Here is a 13,775-nt window from a genome sequence, read left to right as displayed (position 1 = left end):
TTTCTATCAACAAACAAACAAACAAACAAACAAAGAAAAACGCAAGGGTCCTTTTGTACACTCTCAGAGTTACAAATTGATAAATGAATGCTGAGGATTGTACTGTGTGCATATTAGTAAATGACAAGTAGCTTACCCTTACGCATAATGATTCTTACAATGTGTACTAAATTACATACAATTATGATGCAGTGATCTAAAAAACAATTAAGTAATGCTATCTACTCTCTAGTCTACACCACAAGTGTGTCTTTTGGGTGGATCTGATATATCTTCTATATAGCAGCCAAGGCAATAATTAGGCAGTAATTTCTGTATAGTGAGTAACACAGTGATAGTACAGACATAAATACAAACGTACACAGCGGAATGAAAACCATGCAAGTGGGCTGTAGTTCGGCGACAAGAAGGCGACTTCCGGGCTGCGAGACGAACAACATTGTATGGAATCCAACAATCTGAGGACCTGAGACTTCAGTATTATGTTCTTGATTTAAGGACACATAGCTTTTTTTTTTTTTTTCGTTTGTTTGTTTGTTTGTTTGTTGAAGTAAAATACAAAATGTCAAAGTTCGATTCGTCCGATTTTGTCGTCTCCCGCACAGAAAAAAAGCACATCTCCAACGAGCCTCAGGTCCTCAAAAGATCATGATTGTGAACGGCGTCTCCTCCTCCGATAGATAATAAGCAGCGATGATGATGATGGCGGTAATGATGATGATGATCCATCTCTGTATTTCTGTGAGGAAGATGCTTTTAATCTGTTCCTTTCTATGAACACAAGCAGGTGGTTCACTGGTCTCTCCTCCAGGGCAGAAGAGTAGCATCCATGTGTGTGTGTGTGTGTGTGTGTGTGTGTGTGTGTGTGTGTGTGTGTGTGTGTGTGTGTGTGTGTGTGTGTGTGTGTGTGTGTGTGTGTGTGTGTGTGTGTGTGCGTGCTTGCGTGCATGCTTGTGTGCGTGGCGTGCGTGCGCTCACACACGTGTGACTACCTGACTGTGAGGAACCAAACTCTTTGCATAACTGTAGTTCCCTTTTCCAGAAGGTTGGCATAAACATTTCCGCTTCCGGGGGGATTCAATAGCTTAGCTTCCTTCATTCGATTGGCTCGGCAGCAAATGTGAAGCAGGAAGCAACACTACCGTATATCTTTTATATTATATGTGTTGCCGGTTCGAATCCGCTGTCGAAATGAAATGTCGAAATGTATGCCAACCTTCTGGGGAAAAAAGGGAGCAGCGGTTATGCGCAGAGCCAAATTGCAGAGTGCGTTGTCTTGCTTTCTCCTGCGTTCAGATCCGAGGCGTGTCTGAGTGGAGACGTTCCTCCCCTTTGGGGCCGGCGGCGGGGACATTATCTGCAGGCGCAGGAGTCCACGGTCATGTTGGGGTAGACCTTGAGCACCACGTTCTTGTCCTCGTCTAGGAACAGGATGCTGAGCGACGACATCTTCTCGGGCACGCAGCAGGGCTCGGGTATGCCCGGCACCACCCCCACCGCCCGCACGATGCTCTGGATGGTGGCGTGGTTGGAGGGCTTCAGAGCCTGCCAGGGAGAGAGAAAGAGAGGACAGAGGCATGGGGTCAACTGCTGAGAGTGGAACCGCTTAAAATCTCGAAACTTGTGCTACCTCAAGATTAGGGCTACAACGATCGATGATTTTCAAAGCAATTATTCTATCGATGACGTTTTCCATTATTGGAATAATCGATGAACTAAATGTTCTAATATCTAGAGAGAGAGAGAGAGAGAGAGAGAGAGAGAGAGATTTTGAATATATCAATGAATTGATTAATCACGTGACGTAAGCCCTATTTTATACTTTAAATACTAGATCTACTGTATAAGCTCTGAGCTTGTAGATCTGATATTTTGCTATTGCTTCTGACTTTTTATTTTATTTTATTTGTTCAACTATAATTAGTAATTACAAGCCCAAAATAGGTATTGATTATTAAATGAATTATTTGTTTGCATTAATTAACTGTTGCAGATTCAGACCCAGGTGCAAAATCATTCCCTGCTAAGCAGGTAGAGAATGCCTTAATGCTCAAGGGAGAAACAGAACATTTTTCCAATCGATTTTTTTCTGTGAACTACAGTGTGGTGTTTCAAAGTGGTGTTCATTAAATGTTCAGATGAATTGAATATGAAGGACCCCAATGAAAACAAGCCATAGTGCTTTGACCTGGGTTATACATCCTCTTAGCAGACCTTGCATTTAACTGTACTTTCATGTGCTGTTTTCTGCAAACCGTTAATAAAGTATTCAATCAATCACTCAATCAATCAATCAATAAATAAATAAATCAATCAATCAATCAACCAACCACTCAATCACAGTTCTAGTTCAGATGGGTTGCCCACATCCAGTTCGTTGCTGGTGCTGGAAACAGTTCAAAAGAACAAAAGTCCACACATCAGCATCCTAAAGTAAGTGTTTACTTTAAAAGTCAGACCCGTCTGACGTGGGTGGTGCTGTACTGTAATCGTGCTGTACTGTACAAGCCCTCCTCCCTGGTGTGTGTGTGTGTGTGTGTGTGTGTGTGTGTGTGTGTGTGTGTGTGTTAGGCTGCGCAACAGTGACACTTGGTGGTGAACAAACGCTATAACGCTAATTCCGTGCTCTGACGGACAGACCCAGAGACACACATTGGGACACACATTGCTGCACCACTCAAAAAGAGTATGATGAAGGCCAATAGTAGCCGAAACGTTACATACTAAAACCTGCACTGTTTTTCTGGGTTTTAAAGTAAACAAAATGCAAAGCTATGCTGCTGTGTGGACACTTATTCTTTTGAACTACAGTAGTCGTGTTTTCCCTTACACCTATACTGTATTTAGGAGCAGACGTACATGCTTTGACCACTTGAACCCTTTATGCTTGACCTGGGGTACAGATCCTTGACCTGGGGTACAGATCCTTGACCTGGGGTACAGATCCTGACCTGGGGTACAGATCCTGACCTGGGGTACAGATCCTGACCTGGGGTACAGATCTGACCTGGGGTACAGATCCTGACCTGGGGTACAGATCCCTGAGCTCACTGCGCCGCGTTGTGAGCATGTCGATGTGCTATTTTCTGCAAAAGCTGTCCCTACAATACATATCTGCATTTACTACTGTACTTACTAATGTATCCCTACTGACATGTTTGCACTTGCGAGAGATGCGAAAATACTTTTCGCTGTACTGTACTGTACTGCACTGTACTGTACTTGTACTGTACATTGAAAATACATTGAATCTCATCTCATCTCATATGCTTGGGTTTAAGTGGTTTAACTACACTAATACGGATGAGGAGAACAACTTGCAGAAGTGTACTATACCCTTTTTCTATATCACTCAAAGTTTCAACTTGAAAAGTTAAAGGTCTCAGATTTGCTGACACGACAGAGCAGCTGTGTTATGGTACTGTACCTCCCTTCCACGTTCCACTGAGGTTTGTGCGATGGTGGTGCGGTTCCAATTATAAACAGAGGCACTTATCTAGGCTCTTATTCTCTACATAAGACCGAGATGATATTAGCCCATGTAGCGCTAAAAGAGTGCAACTCTGGGCAGACAAGTGTGTGTGCGTATGCTGCTATGCCTATCAGTGTTGTTTTTGGCAGCACATTTTGATTTTAGTTAACTTTTAGTCATAGTCTCTTGAAGTTATAATTTAGTTTCAGTCACATTTTAGTCACCTGGAATGTCTTAGTGTTAGTCTAGTTTTAGTCGACTAAATATCATAGGATTTTAGTCGACTAAATCTACAGTTGATTTAGTCTACTAAAATGTATTTTGGCGGGCCTTGATGCCGTCGTAATGGCTGTTTTAACACTTTCTGAAAATAGCCGATCTACAAGCTCACAACGCGTCGCACTGCGACGCGTTGTGAGCTTGTAGATCGGCTATTTTCAGCTTGCAACCAAGTGTAAAATGACTTATACTGGATCTCTTGTCCACTAGTCCCTTCCTAACATTTTAGTCTAGTTTTTATTTGTTGACGAAATTGTCAATATATTTAGTCTTAGTTTTAGTCATCATAGCTTAGTTTTAATTTAGTTTCCATTTAGTTTTCTTCGGTGGAAAAAGGTAGTCGACGAAAATTTTTCGTTTTAGTTTTAGTCGACGAAAACAACACTGATGCCTATGAGTCTGTACAGTACATACAACAATTTGGTAACGTTCCTGAGCAAGAGCAACACTGGCCGCACTCAGATTGGGAACCAACCAGTGGAAAAGGGGTCTCAGTGCAGAATAGAGCACACAAAAAGGCCAGGTGCTGGGTAGAGACAAATATTAAAAGGCCAGGTGCTGGGTAGAGACAAATATTAAAAGGCCAGGTGCTGGGTAGAGACAAATATTAAAAGGCCAGGTGCTGGGTAGAGACAAAATATTAAAAAGAAATCACGCGTCTGCACACTCTCTCTGTCTCACAGAAGGATTACCCAGACATTGTGCCATCTTTATAATGAAATAATCAATCAAGACCAATTATAAGACAAGGTTGAAAATGGGAGAAATGCTCCTTTTAACCCAATCTGAGCCAAAATGAGATAATCTTGTGAATAGCTATTTAATCCTCCTGTGCCAACACGAGATTACGAGATTTGATTAATATGCATTTTTTTTACTCACATGGTAAAACAGCCTAAGGCTTAGGCTTGTATTCAGACAGCCATTGCTCCCAAAAAATGTAGTCTCTGTGACACCTCTAGGGGCCGCAATCTGCATTCAAAGATTTTCCTAGAAGCTTTATCATTGGTCGAACATTTCCCTGCAGAAAATGACTAACCAATCAGGAAGTAGACAGGCAAATTCAATGCATTATTCCTCATTTTTGAAGGCCGACTGCGGCCCCTAGAGGTGTCACAGAGAGTAGTTTTTGGGGGGAGCGTTTTTTCCATTGCTGGCTGTTAACATGGCATTGACATTTTGACATATTATTGCTTATAGCGACTTCAAGTGACTACTGGCCAATCACAGTGTGTCTTTTCCAGGATTGGCATGAGAAAACAAATGTATACATTGCCTCTGATCGGCGTACCGAATGTCTCCTTCTGTGACGCACACGGAAGCTTGGCAAGCTTCCGTGCGCGTCACAGAAGCTTGCCTCCTCTCGAGATACAGACGCCCCAGAGCCGAAGGAGGTGTCTACCTTTCTATGTCTATCTATGGTGCATATCGGGCGGATCTTTGCGTGTGTGGGCGCGTGCTACTGCCCCTGCAGCCTCTTTCATCCATAGGTGGTATTCAAATGACTGACAGGACCACTTGCCACAAGTCACAATAACAGACCTGCTAATGACGGCTATTTAGCAACTTCTGAAGGCAGCCTGACTGAGAAGTGAGATCACACAGGCAGGAGGGGGTGGATTTGCTGTGAGAGATTCTCACCCTTTTCAATTTCAAAGAACCCCAGTTTGATAGCGTGTCCACTTTTCAGGATTCAAATTCCAGATCTAGATCTGCTACTTTTTTTTATACTTTTGTGTGACACTGTAGTATGATCAAGTAGGGCATACATTTTTTTCCGAAAAAACACAAAAAGAATATAGAGATAAGAGGTTTCTGCCCGACATCAGCGATATACAGTTGGGTGCCACCGATATTGTCCCTTATCATTTGACCCATTTAGGCCTGACCTCAAGATTTAAAAAAAATCTTCTAAATCCTCCAGTTTTCTGAAATAAATATTTTCACGATTTTTCAAAAATAGCAGACCTACAAGCTCGTAGCGCGCCACTCGGTGGCGCGCTATGAGCTTGTAGATCTGCTATTTTTCAATAGCTAAATTATAACATAATGTTTAAAACAACAAAAGGGGTTCCCGCCCAAAATGGGTTAACTGTCCTTTTGCGCAGATCACGCAAACCTCAGCAAAAAGAAAAGGACAATATCGATGGCCTCCAACCGTATGCATCAGACCACGGACCACCATTTGTTACCGACTGGAGGGGGGTATTTCAAAAATGAAAAGTTAAAGAGGCACTTGTAACTTTTAAAAAAAATGAATACAATTCATTAAATCATTTTGTCCTTTCTGAGCGGTGCCTAACCGCTCCAATAACTGGCCGTGTGTGTATGTCTGTATACTAGGCACTGTTGGGCAGCCAACTGCAGCCAGCCAGCGGTGTTGTTGAGCAGCCTGCACCGCTCAGTTCGCATGGTTGCAGTGGTTGTAGCCTATTCTGTCTCCCCTGGATCGTGTCAAAGCTCATGTCTCACCTAAACACGGACGGAATCTGACACAAATTTTGACTTGATGGTCAAGATTCAATTTATCCCCTGAGCAAGCAGGCAGGCGCTATTAGCTCAATGGTAAAAATGTCAGGACTTGCGCAAGAGGAAACTGGGTTCAAATCCCCGGGGTAGAAGAAGTTACATGTGCAGCTTAAAAGCTCTATATTCTGATAGCGATCGATTGTTATAACAGACTCTATACTGAATACTCTATGGGAATTCAGTGACAGGGGCCTTCCGGTCTCTTTATTTTTTGAGGGGCGCTAGCCCCTCCTATGCACATCTTTGTGCCACAGAATGTAGCTGAGCAGGGAATGTGATGATGTACGATGATGTACTGTATGATGATAAGAGCGCCCCTCCCTTCACACAAGTGTGACCCCCCCCCCCCCCCATCCGGATGAAATTGGTATCCCGACCTTAAAATGTATTTTCTGTTTACTAAAAAGAGAGACAGGGAGACGAGACCCCTGTTACTGAACAAACTTACACAACCTTGAATGTGCAGATATGCATCGGCCAGACAGCCAGTTTCATGTCACACTGCTAGGCCTGTCACAATTATTACAGAATCGTCTAATCGCAATTATTTGAGATAATCGCAATTATTTTGTCATAATCGTTTCCATGTTGTTCATACATTAAAAAAAGCTGAAATAGCTGATCTACACGCTTACAATGTGTCACTTTGTGACGCGTTGTAAGCTTGTAGACCAGCAATTTCCGTAAATGTGTAATCGTGACAGCCCTACACACGTCCCTAGACTTATTAGTAAATATCTTGCAGGAACACTTTGCACTATATTGAAGATCATACTTTCCCTGTTATTAGTAAATGAATTATTCATATGACTCTAAGCCGTGAAGACTAATTCCTACATGATCTTGAATTCTTGATTACAGAGATTCTGCTGAGAAATAGTTTGGACCACAAGATGGTGCTACAGATAAGCAAAAGCAGTGTGATGTTCACACCAGGTCTACAGATTGCTGTTGGTACTTAGATTGGCTATTTTCACTATTTTAAAATGTTTTTCAAAATAGCAAAATAGAGGCCAGTACCCAAAGAAAATTATGAAACTCAAACTAGTGAAAATAGCAGATCTACAAACTCACAATGCTGCACTGAGCTTGTAAATTAGCAATTTCTTTGAATTTTTATTGTATTTCTTCATGTAATTAATGAAACATTAACCAATGGTGAATGGTTAATGGTTTTTGTTTTTTAAGGTTTTGAAATAATAAGACTTAAAAACTAAATAGGAAACCAAAAATAAAGGACCCATAAAAATGTGTCCAGGACCCACAAATGAGTCCCGACTCAGTGTTTGGGATTGGGAACCATTGGTCCACATCTCCCGAAAGGAAATGCATGTATCCCAGCATACCTTATGGTAAAGGCCAAACCAACGCTGAACTACAATTCTTAAAAAAAGAACAAAAGTTGCTTTTTTAAACCACATCCTAGCGACTATCTATTCTGGGATGAAACTATGGCAAAGAATAGCAGATCTACAAGCTCCCAATGTGGCACGTTGCGACACAATGTGTGTTTGTAGATCAATTATTTTCAGTGAAAATAGGGGAGAAAAGGTGGGGGGCCTAGTTTAGACACCTGGGGGCACTCGAAGTAAGTAACTTTAAGTCAAAGAAGTAGAATTTTGGAATATACTCAGTTACTTTCCGCCCTGGAACGTTGCAAAGAGAATGAAAGACTTGCCTTGGGCATGGGGAACTGGCAGGATCCCGAACAGTAGTAGGCATCAAAGGATTTGGGCGAAATAATCCACTCGCTCCAGCCGATATCCGCAAAGTCCACCTTGAGGTACCTCCGCGCGCAGTTCCGCGGCTCGTTCCACTGCTTCTTCCTCGCCTTCTTGATGGTCTGCTCGTCGAACTGCAGCAGGGGCATCTTGTGCCGCTGGTTCTTGCGCGGCTTCTTCCGCGGCCGCCGGGCCTGTTTGTTATTGTTCTCATAGGGCTCGTAGGGACCGGTCTCGTCCCAGCCAGTCGTCTGGTACGGGTACTCCGGCCCGGGCAGCTCGTTGTTCTGCAGCGGGAGCAGAACATTGGCGGAGCGCTCGTGTCTGGGCCGAGGCAGGGCCGCCGTGTCGTTCGGCGCCCGCAGCCCGAGCTTGTGGAAGCCGGGCGCGAAGGCCTCGGAGCCCTCCACTCCCGCCGGTGCCACCGAGCGGCGCCTCTGGAGAGTCGTCACAACGCTCTCGGCCTCCGAAATGGCCGAGTCGTTGGCGTAGACCAGGATGTACGGCGAGCGGTCGGAGAGGAGCCTCTTCCAAGGCCGGGGACCTTCGGGCGCCACGTCGATGCCGATGAGCAGCTCGTCGTGGCGCTTGGCCTGGTTGACCACGCGGGTTATGTCCTTCCACTGCCAGGAAATGAAGTCTCTGTACAGGGTGGACACGTTGACCAGGCAGTGACCCAGCGTCCGCGTCTTGTTATCCACAGAGGCAAAGCTCCAGACGACCATCTGGACATGTCCCGTGTGTCCCCTGGGGCCTGTGTGTCCCCTGGGGCCGTGGTGGTGATGGCCGCAGCGCTTTGACGAGCCACCGCATCCAGCCGTGGCGTTCCGAAGGTCCCCGATGTAGTAGTGCAGCGTGGCCGACAGCACAGCCTCTGACTTGGTGAGGGAGGTGAGGTTGAACACCTGCAGTTGCTTCTTGTTGATGGTACCTGCAGGTGCATAGTGGAGTAGAATTAGACCAGATGATTAACCACTGAAAGATACAAGTACATTATGTAACTTTCATTGTCCTACCCGCCATTTGAACCTGGGTTCAACATATTGACCACTGTGCTAATTGAGCGTACCTACATGCTCATATGAAGTCATAGACTGGAGGGACTCCATATTTGAGCATGCCTGACATGCATGATACGACAGACAGACAGACTCACGTGTGCACGTGACACACGGACGGGTGTGACGGGTGTTGCACAGTGGCATAAATATCGACAGTGCCCCCAGATGCCATGGGGGCCCATGAAGGAAGAAGAAAAACAAAAAGAAAAGCTAAGGGGATCCAGTTTTCTCTGCCGAAAAGGCGAAAAGCTGCGTGCGTCCTCGAGTTACATGCGTTCCCATGTGGATCTGCTCAGAGCTAAAGCAGCCCCTCCTCCCTGCCCGGTCTGCAAGTGAGTTTAAGTATTATTTAGCACCAATATTAAGACAAAGCAAACGGCGAAAGTAGCATCACCACCATGATGTGTTGTCTGTGGTGTTGCATGACGAGGTGACATGCATTTTCAATGTTATATTAACAAGAGCTTGTGACTAAATAATAACTACATTAGATCATTTAGTACAGTGTGTGAGTGTGATTGTGTCATTTCCTGAAAAGTAACGGTTTTGGGCGTACAAGTCAGTCAGTCCATATAGGGGGAGTTCTGTTTAAGAAACCTTTTTAGTTTCTAGCAACATTTTAGTGAAATTATGGCAGATTATGAAATCTTAAGTGAGAACATCAACATAAATGAGAATAGCATTTTCATGAAGTGTGGTGGGTTTTGTAGCCTATTATTTTTCCGATTGCTTAAGATAGCAGGCTGATGTTTCGAGAGGCATCAGTTCACACTTTAAAAAAAATCATGAATAGGACGAAAATAACAGGACGGTTTTGAGGAATGACATAATTATTATCAAAAAATAGCAGTGTCAAAAAAGCCTGGAATGAATTACAAATAGTTATCAGTCGACAGGGGGCAGTATAGATCCACGGTTTGATAAACTGACCAGAAATGTGGAAAGTGACGCTCCTACCTCCAACTCCAAGACATACGACTATAAGAGAAACCATGCAGCAGCAACTGAGGATTCCAACTTGCAAACATAAAACAGGAATATAACCAACATGGTTCCCCTTTAAAAACACACAATGAATGACACATTCATTGTGTGTTAGAGCTGCTCTACCAGCAGCACTACTGAAGACAATGGTTAAATTAACCACCATCACTCCAACCATCTATAGGCCTACTTTAGTAAACTAATAATCAGTAACCGGAGAGAAGAGCGGACCAATTAAGTAGCCTACTGACCTGGGCCGGCTCTGTAGGCTAGCCTAGTTGGTCCGCTCTTCTCTCCCCTCTGCACCAAACATCTCCACATGAGCTCCCATTTCATGAGTTGTGAGTTTAGTTGTAGGCTATGATCTTTATTTGGGGTCCCCCTTGCAATATCCTCATGGATATTTTCGAATTTTCCACCCAGATAATAGGGTTCAAGGACTAAAACAATGACGTAAAGCAGGTAGGCTATCTGTGTGTGTGTGTGTGCGCGCGCGCGCGTGCGTGCGTGTGTGTGTGTGCGTGTGTGTGTGTGTCACGGTCTGATTAAAAACGGGTGCTTCTATAAGGGCAACAGTGGAGTGACTATAGGCTCTGAGGACACCATGTATCAACAGGTGCATTTGTGTGTTTTTTGCTCCGCACGCAATACGACGGCGTCGCGTGCCAAGTTGGCAGATCAGCGTAACTGTATCAGTTATTTTTTTCGACCATATGCAACACCCTTGGTCCCTTGCGCAATGGAGTAGCCATAAATTAACGTCGATCTGTACACTAGTAAACCGGCTCTATAGGCTCTGTAGGTCAGGACCCAAACCAAATCGCAAAATCGCAAAACATATCCAAATCCAATCTACAACAAGCTCACATAACAATAGTCGTTTTGGACAGTTAATTGGACCGTTTTGGACAGACAACCAACCATGCAGGTTTCCACCCGAGATAGGCAAAATACTCTAATACTCTAAAGTAAAAGACCTGTCAAAAAGAGGAAGAAAAAACAAATAAAATAAAAAGTAGCCCTACAAAGGTAGACAAAAATGTACTTATACGCGTGCGTAAAATACGCACACGGTCGAGTCTCTCTTTATTTTCTATTATTTTTTTGGACACGTTACACGTACCCCAGTGCGCTTTGAAACTCCGCACGGTGTTGCCGTCCTTGAAGGGGAAGCCTGCCCGGTTGTACTTGTCGTAGAGCATCTGCATGTGCTCCGTCATTGTATCCTGCGAGAGGAGACCACCGGAGTCCTGCTCCTCTTTGTGGTCCACCACCGCCGAGCGGCCAAACGAGTCCACCTTCCGCCTCTCCTTGAGCATCGCGCAGGAGCCGAGGCGCAGATACGTGCATCCGTAGAGCAACGCCACCAGAAAGCGTGAAAAGAGAGCCATTATATCGGTCGCTCAATCAATCAATAAGCCGCCGATTGATTCACGGGTATGGAAGAAGTCGCAGGTCAAATAGGCCTACAATTGAAGCTGCTTTTTTGGTTTTGTTTGTTTTAATAGTCTTCTTCTAGTCCGAACCCACACAACATGGTCAGCTTAAGGAGCGCGATTCCCATCAAAAAGTGAGACCATCACGTAAAAAGTGCTGCAAAAAAAAAAAAAAAAAAAAAAAATTAAGCGAATAATAAGTTGTAGTCCAAGTTGTCAAAAGATGGCTGGTGTGGATATATTCCTATATGTAGCAGCCTTAGTGGTTAGGAGGCTGATTTGTTTAGGAATCCGTTTGAATCAGTGGATGAGAAACGTAGATGCAGTCAGTGCATGCAGCAGCAGCAGCAGCAGCTCTTGGTTGTGTTGTCCGGAGTGAGTTTTTCCTGGGCTGATCTCTCACACGATCCACTGGCCGCTCTTCTCTTCTCTTCTCTTCTCTTCCCCCCTTCTCAGCTTTCATTGAAGGTAAAGCATGTTGTGCTGGTGATATAGGACTACTAGTGGGACCAGCTGGATGGTCCTCTCCGCGCATAGGAAAACACCCGAAGGCAGAGAGGGAGGGAGGGAGGGAGGGTGGGAGGGGAATCAGGGGATGGGGCTGAGAGAGAGAGAGAGAGAGAGAGAGAGAGAGAATGAGAAGAGAGAGAGAGAGAGAATGAGAAGAGAGGGGGAGAGAGAGAGAGAGAGAGAGAGAGAGAGAGAGAGGGAGAGAGAGAGAGAGAGAGAGAGAGAAAGAAAGAGAATGAGAAGAGAGAGAGAGAGAGAATGAGAAGAGAGAGAGAGAGAATGAGAAGAGAGGGGGAGAGAGAGAGAGAGAGAGAGAGAGAGAGAGAAAGAAAGAGAATGAGAAGAGAGGGGGAGAGAGAGAGAGAGAGAGGGAGGGAGAGAGAGAGACACTATAGGGGGAGTTCTATTTAAGAAACCTTAGCAAAGTGGACATTAAAGTGAAATTCTTTAGGTTATCAAAGTGTTATCTATTCTACACCTTCTACTCTTTCTTTCAAACACAGAAAGCTGATGATTCAGCGGGTATTAAAACGGCAGTTTTCTGACAGACAAACAAACAAACAAACAAACAAACATTCAATAGCTGGGGAAACAGCCTCTGTTTTCTCGCGCCACATCCACAACAACACACACCGGCTACTATGTGCGTCACTTCCGCGTGCAGTCCAAACCTATAGCGTGAGTTCCACTTCAGCACTGGCCCACTGGCGAGCAGCACGTGGTCGCTTGCCAAAAATAAATAAATAGCAGATCTACAAGCTCACAACACGCCAGAGCGGCGGCACGTCGTGAGCTTGTAGATCTGCAATCCCCCCTCGACGTGCGACCAAGTATAAATCAGCCTTATCTCAGCAAAGCTGTGCGCGTCTGCAGGCCGGGCTGCTAGCTGGCTGGCTGAATGCAGCGAGGCTTATTGGCGGCATTAGAGGCTCTCTCCCCTATTTAGTTTAGTTCAATAGAGCTAAGCACATACATCCTGGTCCATCACAGTCTGATCCGGATGCTGGAGCCGCTCCCCTCCCCTCTCCCGGCACACCAGACCCATGCCAGGGCTTTAAATACCCCCCCCCCCCCACACACACACACACACACACACACACGCACACACACACACACAGTCACACACACACACACACACACACACACACACACACACAGACTGGGGGCTCTTTTTTCAGGGGGCACTCTGGAGGAAATGATTAGAGTCCATTTCCCCCCTTGGACATCTGATGGCAATAATATGAGCATGGGCATGACCTTCATAATACCGGTCAGTCATCAACAACACACTGAACACATTTCATGGATTGGTCTGGCCGGGAAATGGAGCGCTAGTGGTCACAAAGCCCCCTCCGAATTAAAAACTAAATAGAAATAATACCTTGTATGAAATAAAAGGAAGAATTCTTTGGTTTATGATGAATGATGTGGCCGAGACATGTTCAGGCCTTCAAGGGAACGCTGTGTGGCATCCAGGAGGCCTAAAGTACTAAACCACTTACAGCAAACCCTGTATGGTTGACCGGAGTCCCTCAGGGCTCTCCTGGTGTCTTTTCTGTTTTCTGTTATTGTGTGGGAAAGCTTTCATTGAAAATGGCAGATTGTCAAGATCACGACGCGGCTGTGAGCTTGTCGATCTGCTATTTTCGGCTAAAGCTTCCCCCACAGTACGGACTCTGGGTTTCAAGTGGTTAAATCGGACTATACATCAGAACGACTAATGAAGCCGAACTTCAGTCAAAATCCCCAATGGGATGAATACCTATTAAACGTTACTGAAGGA

At 44.9% G+C, this 13,775-nt stretch overlaps 1 protein-coding gene across 1 annotated transcript; it reads right to left on the bottom strand.

Moving 5' to 3' along the window:
* Positions 1-1,191: 1,191 nt before the first annotated feature.
* Positions 1,192-11,437, bottom strand: bmp3 (bone morphogenetic protein 3; the record flags this gene model as incomplete). Its single annotated transcript, XM_079516131.1, has 3 exons — positions 1,192-1,545; positions 7,959-8,932; positions 11,170-11,437. 3 exons carry the CDS (start codon positions 11,435-11,437, stop codon positions 1,354-1,356), a joined length of 1,434 nt encoding a protein of 477 aa, XP_079372257.1. The 3' UTR covers positions 1,192-1,353.
* Positions 11,438-13,775: the final 2,338 nt, after the last annotated feature.

Source organism: Electrona antarctica (assembly GCF_951216825.1).
Source record: "Electrona antarctica genome assembly, chromosome: 12".
Lineage (NCBI taxonomy): Eukaryota > Metazoa > Chordata > Actinopteri > Myctophiformes > Myctophidae > Electrona > Electrona antarctica.
This window is presented reverse-complemented; position numbering and strand designations above follow the sequence as displayed.